The sequence below is a fragment of the Neltuma alba genome, unplaced genomic scaffold, assembly GCF_004799145.2.
Source record: "Neltuma alba isolate B1F8T4 unplaced genomic scaffold, ASM479914v2 tig00012893_pilon, whole genome shotgun sequence".
In the NCBI taxonomy this organism is placed as follows: domain Eukaryota; kingdom Viridiplantae; phylum Streptophyta; class Magnoliopsida; order Fabales; family Fabaceae; genus Neltuma; species Neltuma alba.
In genome coordinates this window covers 42351-61465 of record NW_021637265.1, presented here as the reverse complement: position 1 = coordinate 61465, position 19115 = coordinate 42351, and the positions used below count along the sequence as shown (strand labels likewise).

At 37.3% G+C, this 19115-nt stretch overlaps 3 protein-coding genes and 1 non-coding gene across 7 annotated transcripts; 1 reads left to right on the top strand and 3 right to left on the bottom strand.

The window, feature by feature from the left end:
• Positions 1-899: 899 nt before the first annotated feature.
• TRNAE-UUC (transfer RNA glutamic acid (anticodon UUC)) lies at positions 900-971 on the top strand. Its single transcript has one exon. It is a non-coding gene; the product is annotated as a tRNA-Glu (tRNA).
• Positions 972-3122: 2151 nt separating this feature from the next.
• On the bottom strand, positions 3123-4336 carry LOC114732225 (UPF0434 protein ERGA_CDS_01260-like). Its single transcript, XM_028919521.1, has 3 exons — positions 4224-4336; positions 4051-4105; positions 3123-3618 (listed from the first exon to the last, which is right to left on the bottom strand). The coding sequence occupies exons 1-3, from the start codon at positions 4319-4321 to the stop codon at positions 3490-3492; spliced, it is 282 nt and encodes a 93-aa protein (XP_028775354.1). The 5' UTR covers positions 4322-4336; the 3' UTR covers positions 3123-3489.
• A 3625-nt stretch (positions 4337-7961) lies between these two features.
• Positions 7962-9390, bottom strand: LOC114732222 (SKP1-like protein 1A). Its single transcript, XM_028919518.1, has 2 exons — positions 9052-9390; positions 7962-8371 (listed from the first exon to the last, which is right to left on the bottom strand). The coding sequence occupies exons 1-2, from the start codon at positions 9337-9339 to the stop codon at positions 8198-8200; spliced, it is 462 nt and encodes a 153-aa protein (XP_028775351.1). The 5' UTR covers positions 9340-9390; the 3' UTR covers positions 7962-8197.
• A 1363-nt stretch (positions 9391-10753) lies between these two features.
• On the bottom strand, positions 10754-17361 carry LOC114732216 (protein MID1-COMPLEMENTING ACTIVITY 1). 4 transcript variants are annotated; one of them, XM_028919510.1, is made up of 9 exons: positions 17125-17360; positions 16510-16643; positions 15811-16305; positions 15119-15528; positions 14675-14775; positions 13819-13890; positions 12003-12109; positions 11411-11504; positions 10754-11133 (listed from the first exon to the last, which is right to left on the bottom strand). In XM_028919510.1, exons 3-9 carry the CDS (start codon positions 16219-16221, stop codon positions 11081-11083), a joined length of 1248 nt encoding a protein of 415 aa, XP_028775343.1. In that variant the 5' UTR covers positions 16222-16305; positions 16510-16643; positions 17125-17360; the 3' UTR covers positions 10754-11080. The 4 variants fall into 4 exon arrangements, with proteins under 4 accessions (XP_028775343.1, XP_028775342.1, XP_028775344.1 ...); XM_028919509.1 differs by having other exon boundaries at positions 15811-16226; XM_028919511.1 differs by having other exon boundaries at positions 15811-16226; positions 17051-17133.
• Positions 17362-19115: the final 1754 nt, after the last annotated feature.

The window sequence follows — 19115 nt, the reverse complement described above, 5'->3', positions numbered from 1 at the left end:
GGATGACAGAAGAATTAGTGCCTATTTTTTTTAATTGGTGCTCATTTCAATTTGTCTTCTGAAAATGTTAAAAGCAACTAAAAATTTGATTGAGTAATATGAGTTATGTTTGAATTGGTTTTTAAAAAATTTTATTAGATAAACAGAAGTTGTTTGGATTATGATTGTATAAGTAAATTTAATCTGTAAAATTATTAAAATGGGTAGGATTTTTAAAATTATTTCAATAAGTAAAATATATTTAAATTAAAAATTACAGTACTATGAAAAGAATGTTCAATATCTACTGACAAATTCGTTGGGTTCGAAAAAGAGGCCACACAATGTTTTTCTCTCTCATTAGTCATTCAGGTGCGCCGGCCGAAGGGAAATGGTGTACGATGGCGCCCTTGGATTAAAGCTTCAATACCCAACAAGCACCGGCTTTCACTCCCTCCAATGTTCCCTCTTCTTCCAGCTCGAACACTAAGCGCTACCGGCACAGTGGTCATCGACTTCTTCATCTCTTCTAAACTCGTGCTTACTGGTCCTCAGATCATATGTTCCCTTAGCTGAATAATTGACGCAAAATGCAGCTCTGTACTCGTGTATGTTGTTTCGTAGTTTCGGAAGCAATTGGAAGGGTTGGCCCAAAAAAAAAAAAAGTAATTGGAGGGGGGAGGATGAAAGAAGAATTAAGAAGCGGATGTTAAGTTAAATTTATGTCAAAAAGGGGTTTCCGCGTTGAGTTAAAGATTAATACCCGCATCAAATGCAGTGAGTCAACCAATATTCTAGGCTACTACTAATGAACGAAATAGCGCGGACGGTTTGTTAGTTCATATGCAAAAATTTAGGTGCACGAGGGTGCGGAGAAAAACTTTACTAAACATAAAAAATTGATGCAGAAAACAACACGGTCCGTTGTCGTCCAGCGGTTAGGATATCTGGCTTTCACCCAGGAGACCCGGGTTCGATTCCCGGCAACGGAAGCTTGATGTTTTCTCCGGTCCAATGTAATTTGTAAAACTGAAAGGGACTTTTTTTTTTTGGGCCTTAACTAGAAGGGATCATGGTCTATTTGGATGATAATCTGTTTCTTTAGAGGCGGATATAATGCCGTTTTCAATAGTTAATTTAATATTTGCTCATATCATTTTTCTGGTATTTTCTATTTCAATTTTTTTCCATAAACAAAAGTTTAGGTGAGTAGGTTCACAAGAATTCACAAGGTCAGGACATGTCTTAAAGTTAGAGAATACTTACAAAAATATTTACATATCATCTACTAACAAAAAACCTTATATCAACTTGTTTTTATGTTCTGATCCTATGCTCTTTCAAGTTTCAATCTTATATGGCTTTCGAGTTTTGATTCCATTACCTTTCGCTAGGCACGCCGTACGACCGAAACGGTCTTATGAATGAATGATAGAGATCCCAAGTAGAATATGTATCATTAATTTGTACTGTTCAGATTTTTACTTTGTTTTTACAATTTCTTTTATTCTAAAAATTTTAGAATGATAATATATGTTCTAACAAATAATCTTAAAGTAAATAGTATAAGCTAAACAATAAAACAAAAAATACTTCATTTACTCCTAAATTTAAGATTTTCATTCGTTTTATTTTTCAAATTTATAATCTTCGTTCTAAACTTTTTTTTTTTTACTGGCATTTTAAATTTTCTTATTGATTATACATATTAAGAATGTTTTCATGAAAAGATAGTTTTAACTTCTTAATACAAATGACTAGAAGGCATGTCAGAAAAATTAACAAACATTTTTAGCAAATAACTATACAAATTGATTGCTTTTTTTGGTACAAATACAAATTGATTATAAAACTCTTATACCAAGGTTTCAAATAGTGGCGGGACCCTGGCCCCCAAGCAATAGTTTTCCGCTTCTTTTCATTTATACCTTTTTCTGCCCAAAACAAAAATGCCTATTTTTTTTTCGTTTTTCGGGGCGATTCAACAGGGTCATAGACCCAACACTCGGAGGAAAAACTCCTAATTTTTGTCGTTTTAGTTTTTTTTCTCCTTAATTTTTTTATTGCATGTCTTTCTCTTTACCCAAACCGGGGCTAGTTTTCTCATGTCAGGTGTCCTACACGTCTTGAACAACAACAGAGGTTGATTTTGGAAAAAACAAACCAAAATGAGGATTGTGCGCAATTTCCTCGGTAAGTGCTTGGGGTATACCATTACTGCGGGGTACATAATACTTCTCTGGTTAAAAAGTGAAGCATCGCATCGATGAAGAGAATTCAACCCCGCTTTAAAGGTAAACCAACTCAAATACAAAGAGAAATGTGGGTACTTCTTTTATTAACATCTTATATCGCTTTCCCATTTAGCTTTATTTACCTAGAGGTGTACTTATTTCTCCAACTCAGTTATCACCGCAGCAAAATGCCATAACCTGAACCAAACTGACACCCAGTAATTTCCACAACTTCATTGCCCAAGCCTGCTTTTCAGTTGTATCTATAAAGAGAACATCAAGACACAGTACAAAGTAAATGCCCGCTGGGAAGTAGGGTTAACAACGCAGCCAAAAGACAAGGTTAAAATAAGAGATTTGCAAGCTTTGCATCATTTGTGCACCACACTGTCCTCAAGGCAAGATATAATCCGTACGAAGATGATAGGATATTCACAAAATTAAATCCAAAAGGAATTCACCGTACCATGAAACAATAGACTTTGCGAGTAGGATATCTCTGTTTCCATTAGAAAAGAGAATATGAGGGATTAAAAGGCTGCCTCATATTTTTCAAACTAGTAATTTTTTTGGCTCAATAAATCACTTCATTTATGAGTTCATACATGGAACAATGTGTTCATCTTTGGGTGGTCCTAATCCGCTAGCATTTTCAAGTAGAGTTTACCTCCTTATCAGATTTTGGTTCGCAATAACTTTTCAAACTATTTTCAACAATACTCCAATTCCCATGCCCCAAATGAAAGGGATTCACACATCGTTAATATTAGCACTGGACGAAGGTTTGAAAGACTCTTAAAGCAAAATCCCCCACATACAGACCCTTCTACAAGATTTAGGACAGAGGACTTGAAGGTGATTTTACATACTCTTGTGGCACAACATACTTGGTACTGTTTTTCATTCATATTTTCTCTAAACTGTAGTGAATTTATATAAGGGTGCGGATGTTTGCCCATAGACGTACATGTATGACAATACAAATCGTCACCAGTGTATAATCCAACAACTTCTCTACAAAGCAAAATCTGGGATACATGAATACCCCGGATCACGGGTCACCAGCACACAACCAGTTTGTAACACAAAATCTTCACTTCTAAAAGGTCAAAAATGATTCTGCCCCTGGTGGTGATGGAGTTGCTTCTTATCTGCTCAGATTTAGCCGCAGGCTAATAGATAAGTGATCATCACATCGAGAGCGACATACAAGGCAAGTAACAGGAACAGCCAATATCAACTAATAATGCAAAGATATAATGTCTCACAGTTCAATTTAAGAATTTCTTCCATGATTCTCTTCAGTTCTTGATGATGAATTGGCAGTATCCTCGGGCTTTGCTGTACCTTCTTCCTCAAGTATCTTGCCATCCATGGGAACTAAGCAAGGAATCCCATTTTTTATCTGGCAGAAAAAAAAAGGGATATAATCGATTACAACGAAAGCGGCAGGTCTATCTGGCTCTATTCTTGAATTCGAAGAGATTATTGCTTTTATTTTGCCATCAAGTTTATCACTTTTTGAGACCCAACATTACGGCAAACGGTAGTAAAAGTCCCACGAAAGCTCGTATAGAATATAATATCAGCAATCAAGGAAAGACAAAAAAAAAGAAAAAAGAAAAAAGAAGAAGATAAATAAACCCTGAAGGTTCCCCAATAAACCAGCCAAAAACCCTTGAAGTCCAAGATCATTTGATTCCCTCAAGTTCAACTTTGTTAAAAATTCACATCACAGAGCCAACTTGGAGTTCAGACCTCTTCGAAGAATCTTTCAAATCTAGAGCACAAATACGAACCACACAAATCAAGAATTATAAGCGGAAGGGAAACTCACAGGAAAGGAAACGCCGATGGCATCACTGATTAGGGAATTTGTTTCCTCACAGAACCTATTCAACAAGAGAATGAAATAAATGGTAAACGTCCCATGAAGCATAAAATGTTCAGGCAAAAATAAGAAAAAGAAACAACAAAATGAAATCAACACAAGTGAGAATCATTGGGAACCTCAAGGGTTGCTTTGAGATAGGGCAAACCAGTATCTCCGTTAGGGTCTTCCCTAGTGTCTCCGCTTTCTGCAGAAGCGCTTTGCTGGTCCTCACCATTTCATCTGCTGCTATCCTCTTGCCTCTCGGATATGAATTACGAATAGGAGAACGAAATTTTGCTCACGGAGGGGAAGAAAACTGACGGGGACTCCGGGGCCCATAAAGCTCCAGTATATTGCCTGAGAGAAAGGGCCCAACGTATTGGACAATCGAAATTTATTCTTGCAGCCCGTTGAAAGCAAATTAACAAAGTTCAACAAGACATTTAAGCCAGTGGACTCCCAAATTACTTCCCTTGATGTGGAAGGCCATGATTGTGGATCTGAGTACCCGTGCTCAAATTGTCGGGTGTGTTTTTTTTTTTTTTTTGAGCTGAAAAAAAAGTTTATATTGGGTGTGTTTTATTGTCATTAATTAAAAATAAAAAAGTTTATATGCTCAGCCGGTCCTAAATGTGAAACTTACTTTATAGTATAATTAATTTATATGATAAATGGATTTTGCATTTAGGATCAAGAAAGTACTAATTTATTTTATCATATTATACTTAAAGTGAACTCTAATATGTGCAAGTAACTCAAAATGAGGAGCCATATTTCTAAACAATGGGTGGTCTAATTAGTTTAATCTTTTTTATTGACAAAACTCAAATTTAAACTTTACTGAAGAAGTATTGATCTCTACCATTTAAACCCCCCTTTTTTTTGTGCCAAGACTTCCATTTAACCTAACCGCAATGGATATAACATAATTTAAGAAGTAGCCTAAATTTATTTTTTTCCAAGAAAAAAGTTGCATCTACAGTTTAAAGCTCTCCGGAAATCATGTTAAAAGAATATATAATTACTTTTGGATCAAAGTTATTACCGAACTTTCTGTATTTCTTTTAAAATATTATTATCAAACTATTGTTTTCAGAATTTTAGATAATTAAATATATTTTAAGATTTCAAAATAAATAGAATAACTAATAAATATTTGTGACCAGTGACAATAGTTTTATATCTCATATTATTAAAAAGTACAAAACTATTGTTTGGAACCAGATCTCAAAGGGACGCGTCAGAAACACGGTGAGGTCTCTTGACGGGACGACTAATTTCCAGCAGTCTAGCGCAAGAGAGCAACCCCTGAAGATGTGGTTCAGATCTTCAGTGTGATTTCCACAAACGCCGCAGGTATCATCAAAAGCCATGTGTCTTCTGACTCTTTCCTTATTGGTTAAGATTTTTTCTCTTAGTGCAAGCCAGAGGAAGGTACGTATTCTCTGCGGTCCCGGCCATTTCCATGCTAAGCTCCATTTTTGGCTGTCTTCACTCCATTCATGCGATTTTAGGAGTTGATAAGCGGAACTGACCGAGAAATCCCGTGTGCCATTAACTGACCATGAGATAGTGTCTGGTACGTTCACTACTGATGGGGGGCTAACCTGCTCAATTTGTTCTATCACCTCCTTCGGAAGCAGGCTAATGAATTCACTCCATTTCCAGTGCCCCTGACTGTTAACATACCACCTTAAGTTTCTTTGTAGCATGTCTTCAGAGAGGGGTACAAAAGCACGGTTCTTCAGTAGTCCCAAATCGCCCACCCAGACGTCCATCCAAAATCGGATCCTGTTCCCATCCCCAATTTTCCACTTCATGCCTACTTCGACATCCTGCCAAATATTAACCAGGCTCCGCCATAGGTGAGGTGTGTTGCGAGGTGTGTCCTGCGGCATTCCTTTGTCCTGCCATCCATATTTGGCCCTTAAGATTTCCACCCAAAGTAGTTCCGGTCTCGTTATAACAGATTGACCAATTTTCATTAGGAAGGCTGTGTTTTGACTTGCCAGGTGCTTCACGCCACATCCTCCACTGTGCTTGGGCTGGAAAAGCTCGTTTCCCTTGATGAGATGGGTTGCCTTATGGGTGCTGGTAGTACCCCAGATGAAGTCCCGAATGAGGTTTTGGACTTTGTTACATGTACCTAGAGGGAGCTTTGTGGATTGTATAGCATACATAGGAATAGAGGAGAGAACAGATTGGGCTATTGTGATTCTTCCATCAAGTGACATCGTCTTTGCTTTCCAGCCTGAGAGCTTTCTTTGAACTTTTTCCACATTGTACTTATAAGTTTCTTGGGACACTCTTTTGTGCAATAATGGGACCCCTAAGTAGGAACCAAGGTTGTCTGTTTTTTGAACCCCCAATCTTGAACAAACATTGTTGGCCTCCTGCACTGGAACATTTTTAGAGACAAAGATCCTTGTCTTGGTTATGCTGATACTATGGCCCGATGAGGTGCAAAAGTCTCCAAGCATGTTGTGAATTAATTCAACTTGCTTCGGGTCTGTTTGACTAAAGAGTATAAGGTCATCCGCGAAAAAGAGGTGGGACAAGGATGGTCCTTGTCGCCCCATTCTTATTGGCTTCCATGTTCCCTTGTTAACTTCCTTGGTTATTGCCTGTGAAAGTCTCTCCATGCAGAGAACAAAAATGTAAAATGATGGAAGGTCTCATTGTCGAATTCCCCTCTGAGGCTTGAAGGCTTCTTTAGTTTTCCCATTCCAGATGACTTGTATTGAGGAAGTGGTAATACACTTCATAATAAGGTGTATTAACCTTTCTGGGAGCTATGCATCCTTGAGACATCCCATTCATTGATGTAAAATAGAAAATCAAATACTACATCAGGCTCTAATTGTAAAAGCTAGTTGACTAATTTGAGGAGATTAAGGAAAGAAGTTAAGTTAATTGTTTGTAATAAATAAAATAACTAATAAGTATTGTCTTTTCTAAAATATCCTTACTAATGAAGTGTGTTGGTTAGAATTATTATTGTTAGAAGGACTATTTTTAAAAATATATATATAAATGAGAGACAAAATAGATTGAGATCTTATATTTAGAATCAAAATAAAAGTCAAATAAGGTCTTATATTAAGAATCGGAAGTAGTAATAATAATAGTAATTCTGTAGGATTCCATCACCTGTTTGCAAAACGGATTTGCAATTGGAAAGCAAATTCATGATCATAATTATACACGAACTGCAGCAAAACTGACAAGCAGAAAAAATAGCACGGTATGCTCTGTTAAGCGGTATTGTCCGGGTAAAAGACATGAAGCTGTACAGAAGATTTTAAGAGTACACAATTTAAATAGAAACCCTTCTGGCACAGCAATCTGGAAGATTGGCCCCACTATTGTCAAAGTTTATATAATTCAAAGTTCTTTCACCAGCAACGTATGATTCGACTTTTGAAAATTTATCAAATTGACCTTATTTTTTGCCCCAATATAGTCCTTCTGCTAAAACCTTTTTAAGAGAGGCAAAAATGTTACGACATGCATTAACCAAAATGAACCAAATTGCAACTATCACTTCATATTTAATCATAAATAACTTTGTTTGGACAATTAGTTATAGTTTCGACCACTTAAGACGACCTGTTATCGTCAGTGAATTTCGTCTTGCACGAAGAAGCTAAACGGATAAAATGGAACAAATGGTATCCCCGGCACACACCAAAATGAAATTACAAAGCCTGCTTTTTCTGAGTGGAAAGGGATATATGATTAAGTTAATTGGCTCAGGCACGTACACGTTCTATACCAACATAGGAACACAATTCCTGTGGCAAGCTCTGACTGGAGTTATGCGTTAAAAACCTACGCTTCCATAAACAACGCAAAATATTTGTTTGCTCTTCGGAGATAGATACACAATGCATTACCGTTTAAGAATGTGTCATGACAGAATCAAACCACTCGCCCCCATTCCATATTAAGCTATTATTTACAATTCAAAATGCACATAAGTTCAAGAAGGAAGATATGTCTGAGACGAGAAAATAGTCACCAAATACATAGATTCAGCAAAATATACTAAGTATAGCATAAACAACCACAGCAAGTTATTGAAACTTCAGAAAGCTTAATACATGATCACTCATTCAAATGCCCATTGGTTTTCACGGCGGACTTCTTCCTCTTCGTCAGGAGTAAAGTCATTCTTAATATTAAAGGTCTTGCGAATTTCCTCAGGAGTCTTTCCCTTGATCATGTCCGCTACATTCTGGCATGTAAGATCCAGAAGGCTCTTGATGTTCAAGTAGTTTGCGGCCTAAAAGAAAACGTCATGACCACCATGCAAATAAAGCAAACATTGTCTTATGAAAGTACTTAGACAAGAATCACATCGAAGGAATATTTAACAAAGGGAGCAGGTAAACAGCCGCAGTCTTTCTCAAGGAAAGTTCCACATATGGGCATAATATTAGATGGACCTCGAAAATAAGGACTCATGGTGCAATTATTTCAACATGTATTTCAACATGGCAACTAACCTGATGGATAACAGTTATTAATCAAACATACTAGGCTCAGTAATGGTTGCAAATGCATAGCCCAGATGAACAAACGTTGAGGAAAGGAGCAAAAAACGAAAACCAATATTCATAATAATCATTGGCAGTTCAACAAACAGAAAACCGAACAAAAGCTCAACCAATATGACTGAGTTGCAGGAAACTAGGGTTAGCTTGAAGCGCTACATCAAACTAATAGTTAATCAGGGCACACAAATATGTTCCATAGCGGCAGAAAAGGTTCTAGTTACACTACTCTACCATGAGAGGAAAATACCGAATATATTTTCCCAATGATGTGAATAAAACAAAAACCCCAATTCCAAAATACCCTAACCCTAACTATTGCAACATTATCTCACAGGACATGAACCAAAGCGACCGCAAACAAATATAACAAGCCTACAATACAACATTTCAAGGGAAACTAACTGACCAAAATGAGATCGAAGAGCGTGGCCTGGTCAACCCTGACGAAATCAGCATCCCAAGCCCTGAGATCCTCTTCGGAGATTTTCTCCTCAGAATTGGCAGCATCGACGTGCTTCTTGCAGTACTCGATGACCTTAGCCAAGATCTTGCTGGTCACATTAGGCAGGGGGATGCCACTGTCGGCACAATCGTCCTCGATCATATGTTTAATAGTCTGAGACTGAAGCGCCACTGCCTCGTCAACTTCAAAAGGCTCGCCATCGGAGCTCTTCAAGGTGATCTTCTTCGACATGATCGACGGTATGGTGTGGGTGTGGGTAAGATGTGGGAGTCGTCAGAGCCGGAGGGAGAACGCCCAAATCCCTAACCCTAATCCGGGTCCAAGTAGTTTATGATCTGGGGAAAAAGGTTGTACGGGCTTCGGTATTTATAGAGCTACTAGAAGTTTCAGGATTCTATTGACGGTGATTTGGTGGATCCCGTTTTATCCAAGAAAGACATCCGACCTTACACGTGTTCGAATTTCATTGATTAATCGCCTCGTAATCTCTTCTTCGGCCGAAAACGTTTCACAATGCAGACACGATAAAATCGTTTGGATTCAATTTTGGAAACTTCCTTTTTAGTTTAATCTAACCTAATATAATTTGTACTAAATTTGATTTTGATCAAACTTGAAAACTCATTATCAATTTATTTATGTATAAAAATGTTATTTTTTAAAAATCCAGTTAGTTAGATCAATCAAGTGGATAGGTATATAATCCTTTGGTTATAAATATAATATTCATTTTAATAGTATAATATAAATACAAAATAAATATTATATTTATGACCAGAGGGCTATATTAAAAACTTAGCTTAAAGAAAAATATAGTCAAACTTTTGTATTTTTTTAATAACAAAGAAGGGTAAACATAAACTGCTCAGAAAATAAAACAATCACTCAAGCTTTCTACCTAGGGATATAGGACAGTGTTTCAGTATCTCTGTAAACTGACTTGAGGCTGTTGTTTTGATGTAATCACTCAAGTTTTGCTTGCCTTGTTATTCCCCCAAAAAAAAAAAATCATGCATGAGGAAAGGAAAAAAGTAAGTTAACACTTAACACCTTTAACACTTTACCATTAAACCTTTTGGGAGGAGGGCACGCGCCCACATAATCGTTTCGAGAATGGGGCCCAAAAAAAAAGGGAATGTCATTTTAGAACAACTTAAATTTTTTTGTCCAAAATTGTTGTGAAGAAACAATTTTTTATTTCATCCATATCCACGACATTTCAAAAATTAAATATATCTTTTATACAATTATCAGAAATAAACTATTATTGGACTAAATTTGAATTTGAATATCATCAGATCTATTTTGGATAATTCTTTGAATGTGATTTTTTTATCCAAAAAATTTAGATCCTCAACATCAACATTGTTTAAAAAGAATTAAATTTCTTCCACTGATTAAATTGAAATATTTTTATAACATTATTTTCATAAAAGAAATTTTTATGTAGCATCCTCAAAATAAGTTCAGGTAAAAAAAAAAAATGAAGTCCAGATAAACGACAAAATTAACCAGGAAGAAAGAATCAAAGTATAAATAAAGCCACCAATCGATGGCCAAAAACAAAAACATCAATCTCAGAATGTTGGGGGAGCCACCGGGCCGAAGTCAGTGCAGAAAAAGAAATATAACAAAATTAGCACAATGAAGAGCAAACTTTCGACCACAGGTAGCTCAGATAATTAAAAAGTGAAGCAGGGGATTGTGACCGAACCTCGCATTTGCATGATATAACCCCCCCGGGGGGGGGGGGAGTACAGGTCATCAAATTTCAACAGGAAAGTGTTTTCTTGCCAAACGAAGGCGCAGTCTATGATAATTCTAATGCGACGGTAGATTCTATTTACAAGACTTCTGTACAAGAAGCATTTGCTGTTCTAAGTGCAAGGCCGAGCGGGGTCACTCAAATTGTGAACGGACTTACACAAAAGCGATGCATCCAAATCCCACTAAACAATACATGCTAGGCAGATTAAGATTCCATATGCTGTGGGGGGGGAGGGCTTGTACTTGTCTTATCAGCTCCTGCGATGCAGTTTACACAATGGTATACGTTTTCAGTGCTGAATGGAAACTTAAAGTAAACTTGCCAAGGAAAATCCGCAGTAAATTCCGTTGAGAAACAGGGAGAAAATTTTATAAAGCGAAGGTAGGACCATTCAACAGGCTGGTTCAGAAAAAGAAACACAAGGAACCAAGGCACATGCACGGTAGGCATCCTTAAAAGTCCGAACAAAGAGAATTCACAGCAATTCTATTGGCGACGTTGCCCAAAATCATTAGCAAGACGAGAAGGACATACCACAAAACCCACGGATCTCCACTTCCCTCCATTCTTGGACAAGAGCACAGCAGCAACACATCAAATGAGATAGAAAATCATCAACGTAGCCACCCTGCACAGGCATGTTGGTAAGTAGCAAAATATTTGGAGAGACCAGGGAATGCCAGAGCCAAGTAGGTGGTGATGGTAATAAACCCCGATGCTTATTTAAACCTCAACAATACCATATCTATATTCTTTAAATCCGCTTCTTCATTGGATGATCAGAACCCACACAAAAATGGAGTCGGTAGAAATCACAAAAGAGAAAGGCACTGTCTTGGTGATATGGTTTCACCGGACAGCAGCCGGCCAACTGATATTAGTAGGTTAGAGAAATAGGTAGAGTAAATAAAAAAAAAAAGGCGCAGTGTATATGCCTCACAATAACATGACCACATTGTCCGCTGTAAGAAAATCAGTGTTTCAGAGCCTTCAATTTTATATTTAAAAACATGACCAACCACATCTTAAAAGAAGCTAAACAAGTGGTTTTTGAGCATGAGTTCGTTCCTCAAATAGTGGGCATATAAGAGACGATCATATTTATGCACAGGGAAATCAGTCTTACTGTGATGTTCAACATTTTCCGAAGCTTCCTCCTGATACAGCAAGTATAGCAACAGCATGACAAGACTAATGAATATGCCATCAACTCATTACATGCTTCTGCAGAAGCTGAAAAATAGAAGACTGAGATTATAACAGCATAGCCACAGATAAAGATGCAATTGTTAAAAATGAACCAGATCAAAAGGAGAGTAGCATCAAATTCAAATACATATGCAACGTTTAGAACTCTTACTGTAATCCGAAAGTGAAAGCAAAGGCCTCAATTTTTAGTCTACATTCCATAACCCAACAAAACCTTTCATTTTGTTTCCACAGCATAGAAGTGTAAAACTACATGACAAAGTCATCCCTTCACATCTAATATCATGCTACCTCCAAAGTACGATGTGATGACTTCACTACTGGTCATAATGGTAATTGGCATGTGGCGCAGCACCAGAATGTTCAACCACGCAATACTTGTGCCGCAGCAAAATGTGCAAATTTATGCAATGCTTTGTATGCACCATATGAGAAAACGCAAGGGAGGAAGACATAGAAAACAATGTTTCAGTCCAGTGTCAGCACCTTCTTTGAGAGAGGAGAACAGCAAACATCAGATCATGGTTTTAGTGGTTCGGTCAATTGTTTTCTGCTTCTCTTCCAATTTCTCTTCATGCTTTTTTCTAATCCTACTCCAATTCAAAGACCATGTAGCCTCTTTTTGTATGAAACTGCTACTTTGTTTTGGTTTTTATCCTCGAATTCCTTAGTTATAGTTGCTTACATTTTGCAAATTAGCAGTTAATGTGCAATTCCCTTTCCTATTTTTTAATCCTAAAATTAGCCTTGCTATGTTACCAGCAGTGTTAGGTTGTGTTCTGATGTTTCATCAACCCAATAGCTTTTTCATTATACTCCTCCGATCCTTAATATACGACTTAATTGTCGAGTAAATCTCAATCCTAAATGTAAGACATATTTCTCATATTTATCAAATTTTTCCAAATTACTCCTATTAATACTCTTTCAATTATAATCAAATAAAAGAGGAAGGAGAATATTAAGGAAGATGGTTAGACTGTTTAAGAAAAAACACACCATATTATCATAATTAATTTACCTAACTTTCTTAATATAGTAAAATTAGTTACATAGGTTTTACATTAAGAACCAAAAGAGTACAAAAATGTACTCTGATTTTCCTATTAAGTTTTTTCTACCAAAAGGTTTTTCTACTAAGTAGAGCAATGATAAATAATTGTTTTTTAGGATCTCAAAGGAAGGATATGATGGGACATTACTCAGCATAATATTGTTTGGAATTGAATCTCTTTCACCTTAAAAATGTACTTATTTTTTAAACAAAAATATACTCATTTTTGCTACCATTAGCCATGGCGCAACACAGTATGTTGTTTGTAGATTTTTGCCTTCTGACTTGTGAATTCTATAACAGAGACTTAAGGGAGGTGTTTAGCTCGTCCATAGCCCTCATCGTCATAAAGTAGAAATGTGATTGTTTTTAATGTTTTCTCTGCATCACAACTTTGTGATCACAGCTCATGCAGAAACTGTGAAAGTTGCAGTGGAATTCAGCGGTCCTAAAACTTTGATCGAGGATATTCATCCAATGTAATATCACTTTAGCATTCCAAGGTCCACACACAGGAAAGAGATTTTTCCAGATGACAAAATCTGAAATGAACCCAAAATTTATCTCCCTGAATTCTATAGCGAGCTTAGCAAAAGCAAGAAACATGTGCAAACAAAGCAGATCTCAGATTTATATCCATTACTCAAAAACTAAAAATATTAATCTTTAGCTTACTCACATATATGCCTGTTTGTTGCAACACTAGCAATCTTTGAAAATGTCCCACAAGGATAGAAGAAAGTTTTTATACCTGCAAAAAAGAAAACTACTGGAGTAGTGATCCATATCCATTTTACATGGAGGATATTCTACGACTGTTGAGTTGGGTTTCTTCTACTTCTCAAGGACACAATCCCTCCACAATAGTAATTCAGTCTCTATCATGCAAATCAAAAGAAAAGAGAATCCCTGCTTTCACAGTTACCATTATCGACTTCTGTTCTCATCAAGTCTCACGGAAATACAGTTCTAAACACAGGCATCTCATGCACAGCGCACATGCCCTCCATCCTAATTGATAATTTTTGCTTCTAGTTTCTAAATATACTGCACAGCCTCTCATCCAAACCCCACACAAGCATAATTTGCAGCCAGCACGATACCAATCATGTTAACTGACAGAATCATGCTGCCCATTAGTGATGCTCGGATAATATACCCAGAAAGGGGGAGAATTAAGCAAGCTTCACACTGCTAAAAGTGAATCCTTTTAATATTTGAACTTAGGGTCTTCTTGGATCTTGTTGAATGGTCAAAATATTTACAATTTAGATGTTATGTGGAAGTGTACCTATGACTGAAGGTATAATCCAAAGGTGAGCCATGCAGTTCCTAAATATGCATGAATTATTAGAATACACATACAGTTCATCACAAAATGCATATAACAAAAACATAAACAGTGCAGCTCATCTTAAGAGTTAAGATCCATGAAACTGCTGAGGCCTACTCGAGTTTGTATTGTTGTAAATCACTCTTCCTTGGTGAACGACCATACCTAATGGAACTAGAATTAACAGCAGATGAGCACGTACATAGAGAGGGTTCAGAACAACATGAAAGTAAATCATTGTGCCATTCTCCCAGCTGATATGAACCTTCAGTTTGCAGCAGATCCTTTCCTGAAACTGATGATCTGCTTGTGGCAGAGCATCAGATAGAGAATCAATATAAGTTTGTAACACAAGACATTCAATATTGGAAGGGAAAATACAAGGAGGAGGAGGAGGAGAGATTAAAGAAGCTCAGAAGTTAAAGTGGTTAAAGCTGCTCCAAGTTATAATTACAAATCTAATTTTGGGTTGAAGAAACTCAGAACTCAAAGTGGTTAAAGCTGCTCCAAGTTAAGATTAGAAGTCTAATTTTGGGCCTGCCTGGCTGTCAACAGCGTCTGATTTAAAACTAACATACTTATTTTCTGTTATGGTCGGTATAGTTGACATGAGTGAGAGCATATATAGCTGGGATTTGGGAATCACCTTAATGTTGAAGAAGGGTCACGTTTCTTGTTATATTTTTCATCAGAAGCATAATCTTTGTCACTATTGTCATCTAAGTAACTGTCCTCTACTTTCTTATGACTTTTTTCAGGCAAACACTTCTCAGAGTCGGCTGCAGCTTCTGTCACGTCCAATAAACGTTGAATGACTTCACACTGATTCATATCCAAATTGGCCTGCGACTGTTGTAGCTCTAACTTAAGTTTTTCATTTTCTTTTTTAAGTGCTTCATTGAAGGGCAAGTTGGGATAAGAACAGGAAAGAGATTTCTTCAGCACCACAGCATCGTCTTTGTCAGGTTCAGGTTTTAATATCACAGTCTGCACCTTTTGGTCCTCATCATCCAATGTGTACTCATGCTGATCCTTCTCAATAGCTTCAAGTCTCTCCTGGACATTTCAGAGTAAATGATTGTTAACATCATTCGAGAAAATCTGCAACCAAAATGGACCATACAAAGATGCTGCCATAAACTCGCAAAGTTAAAAACATCACAAAAGATATATAGAAAATGTCACGTTTTGATTAATTTGGGTTCCATAAAATGGGATTATAGTTTACATGCACACAATTGAAATGAACCACCACAAACTTGTTCCTTTTATCTAATAAAAGGAACATACATAACAAGTGATAGCTGATAATCGAACACAGTTAAGCACAACATATACCCTGACTCGAGCATTGTCGACAAGAGTGATGAGAGGAACAAGACGTAGGTAACGGTCAATTTCATTCTGAGCCTTTCTGAATTGATAAACAATGTTCCAGCCCATGGCCAGCAAATATAGATAGCTCCGGTCCTGACAACTGTTGACCAAAATGTAAGACCTCCTTAAAGCATCTTCAAGCTGCTCCAGAGGCTCCCGAGTTTCTGGATATTTTTTCAGCTCTGAGATCTTGAGCTGCTCCAGTAAGTTCCCAATCAACTTCAGATGCTGTGCAAACTGCCTACAGTTCTTCTTGTGCATCCGTGCTGTGCTTGCAGCTTTTGCAATCATCCCAATCAACCGCACAGCATCCAAGCCCGTTAGCTGCACCACATTTGCAACTTCCCCAAGATGATCCCACGACGATGCCATGCTATCTGAAAATAAACCAGAAATCCAGCTAGTGTAGCCACAGCACCAAATTACAACAATGGTGATTCATTTCTCATGCCTTCCCTGATGAGAATGGAAAGCAAATTAAATAAAAAAGGAGCTAAAACAGAAAATTGCCGACCAAAAAATTTGTCCGATAATAACTCACGATACAATTTAAAGTCTGAAGACGTTGTAGGTAGATTTCAGATATCTGAATTCATTTAACTTCAACTAAGCGAATAAAATGGGCATTATAGGCATAACACTTGCAATCCGTCGCACTACCTGCGCTGCCAAGGACTCAGCAAAATTAATGCCGTCAATCTAGATAGTCAAATATGTTAAGCCAGATCGAGCCCTCTGAAAGAAGCAATCAGAAACGCCATCTCCTTCAAAGATCTTGGATAGGGACAGAAGCACTGCAAAACGTAGTAAATGCAATTGAAGCAGTGAAAAAGAGAAAGGGGAAATATAAATCAAAAAAGCATGAGACTATCAGTGACGCTTCCAGACTCGCTTCGCAACAACTGAAGAGATAAAAGTAAAAATAGGAACCTGGGACCAAAATCAACAAAGTTAAACTAAGAAATTCAATTGTTTTATTTGATAAATTTTTTCATGCACTATCAATGAAGAAATCTAAAAATCACAACCATTCAATTGAAGTTATATACCTGAACCACTTAACCAAAAGCCAGGTTCAGAAATCACTATCCAACCGTTCTTATATTTCATTGCCCAAAGGGGAAAAAGGAAGAAAGCGAAAAAAAAAAAAAAAAAGGTAACTGAGTCAGAAACATTAACAGTGGTTAAAGCTTCAACTCACAGTGCAGATTCGTTAAACAAACTACGCCCAAAAAAATAAAAGAAATGTGACGCCTGCTCCAGAGAATGCAGTACCAGATGTTATATTTGTGGTTCTGAGTTCTCAACAATGATGAAAGGAACGTAAAGATGGGAGCGAAAAACATAAAATTCTGGCAATGACAGGCATTGCTTTGCGCAAATGAGCTTCCAATCGTTCTCCTGAGTGGAACTCTGGAGGATTTGGGCAGAGAAATGCAGAAGCTCCTCAGAGTGCCTCTTTCTCTCTCTTGCGCTAATCGCCCACAGCTACGATATTGTTTGTCTCTCTCTGCTCTCTAGCGCGGAGCTGAGTTTGGCCTCAAGTGCTTCCCACGCAGGCACACCTCCACGAGACACGATCAAGAGCCATCGCGGTGGGCAACTCCAAGGTCATCCGTGCCACTACGTTGCTCTTCTAATTACGAGACTGCCACTCTTACTCTTGCTGCGGCTACTGCGAACCTCTGACCAACTCGGTGCTTTTTGACGGCGTCGCATCATGTGTCCGTTGGAGCGAGATACTAGATTTTCGGTACTGTTGTCAACTGTGGCAGCAATGTGCATGAACATTGAACAGCGTCTTTCCTTGGGAAGACGCCCATTATTCAGCGCTTTCGCAGGTGCCGGTGGTATTGCTTGAGGCGGCGTGTGCATGTTTTTATTTTTATTCATTTTCTTTCCAATGTTATCCTTGGAACTTGGATTGATTCCTTAATGAGTTAAAATTTTGGCACATATCCAAAAATACGAGCGTCTTGTGGGCACCGAAGTTGAGTTTGTCATCTAGCGGATTGTCTTGTGTGCAACGATTTTAAGTAAAAATCAAGAAAACAGTTCTTACACGTAAAAGAGAACAGTACAATGGAGGTGGACTTGGCTTTTAATACGCCACCTTTTTAGCATACGTCTGGTTAAATACATGAGAACTCGGATTCAGTGACCCTATGGCCTGATGCATGGAAGGCTTCTAGCAATATATAATTACATCCACCCCCCTTTCCGCAGCCCGGACGTCAGTATAGGGGCGACCCGTGTAGTCCACAAAAAATGAAATGTTGGGTTGAAAGTTTCCTGACCTGTTTAAGGCAATTTAAGATGAGTAGCTAACCCTACCAACAGGAATTAGATACAGTAGAAGAAGCTAGTATCTTATAACATAACGAATCAAGATTCAAATTCCCGTTAAGAGAAGTATTCACATTTAATACCTGATAGTGTCTCGAATATGATTACTTTCAATAGAAAAATACCTATACTTTAGAGTAAAAAAAAAAAAAAGATGAGTAGCCCTGCCTAGCTTGTCAGAAAAATGGGGCGGGCTATCTTGTTGGGCCTCCGTTTCTTTTTGTTAATTTCTTTGATTTGCCTAATTAGCTTATTGAGTCAAGGTTATTAGAATATTGGGTGTGCGACCAAATATATCAGTCCGCGCTTGATGTCTGCTGATATTTGGTTTTGTATTAATTTATCATTTTTATATGGTTGAATCAGTCGTGCAAGATGGGTTGCATGGTTTATAATATAATTTGATGGCTTTTAAAAATTGAAAATTTTAAAATGAATAAATTGGTGCCAGCCCACTATATTACGAGCTAGGTTGGAAAAATCTTACCCACCAAAGGCTTGTTTGAGATGATTTATAAGCAACTTTTTGATCATAACTTATGAAATAAAAGGTAAATATGTAGGGTAAATTTTGCCCACCTTGCATAAATATGCTTACAACAGCTTTATTGATCTTGGATCTAAATAAGCCACAAGAGTGGTTTTACAATCCACAACAAGTTTATCTTGATTTTAAAAGGTATTTGGGTAGATAATAAATAATAATTTTAAAAATAATTTTACGATATAAAAAATATTTTTGTGTGAGGAGTTTTGTTTGAAAACATTTTTTTTTTTGCTTTTTTGGTTAACTAAACACCCAAAGTAACCTATTGTCCGGCTCTAATTCAAAAACTCAGCTGTAGCCTTGGCTCCTCCCCAATCCCGTGCTTTCTCCGTGATAACTCCCAATCCAAACTATCTCATGACATAAAAATTTC

Coding starts and splice junctions, on each gene's coding strand:
- LOC114732225 (XM_028919521.1), bottom strand. CDS start 4,321: ATGGTGAGGACCAGCAAAGCGCTTCTGCAGAAAGCGGAGACACTAGGG. Junction 4,106..4,223: donor ATCTCAAAGCAACCCTTGAG/GTTCCCAATGAT, acceptor CTTGTTGAATAG/GTTCTGTGAGGAAACAAATT. Junction 3,619..4,050: donor CCATCGGCGTTTCCTTTCCT/GTGAGTTTCCCT, acceptor TTTTTCTGCCAG/ATAAAAAATGGGATTCCTTG.
- LOC114732222 (XM_028919518.1), bottom strand. CDS start 9,339: ATGTCGAAGAAGATCACCTTGAAGAGCTCCGATGGCGAGCCTTTTGAA. Junction 8,372..9,051: donor CGCTCTTCGATCTCATTTTG/GTCAGTTAGTTT, acceptor GTTTTCTTTTAG/GCCGCAAACTACTTGAACAT.
- LOC114732216 (XM_028919510.1), bottom strand. CDS start 16,221: ATGGCATCGTCGTGGGATCATCTTGGGGAAGTTGCAAATGTGGTGCAG. Junction 15,529..15,810: donor TCGACAATGCTCGAGTCAGG/GTATATGTTGTG, acceptor TGAAATGTCCAG/GAGAGACTTGAAGCTATTGA. Junction 11,505..12,002: donor GGAAAATGTTGAACATCACA/GTAAGACTGATT, acceptor ATGCCTGTGCAG/GGTGGCTACGTTGATGATTT.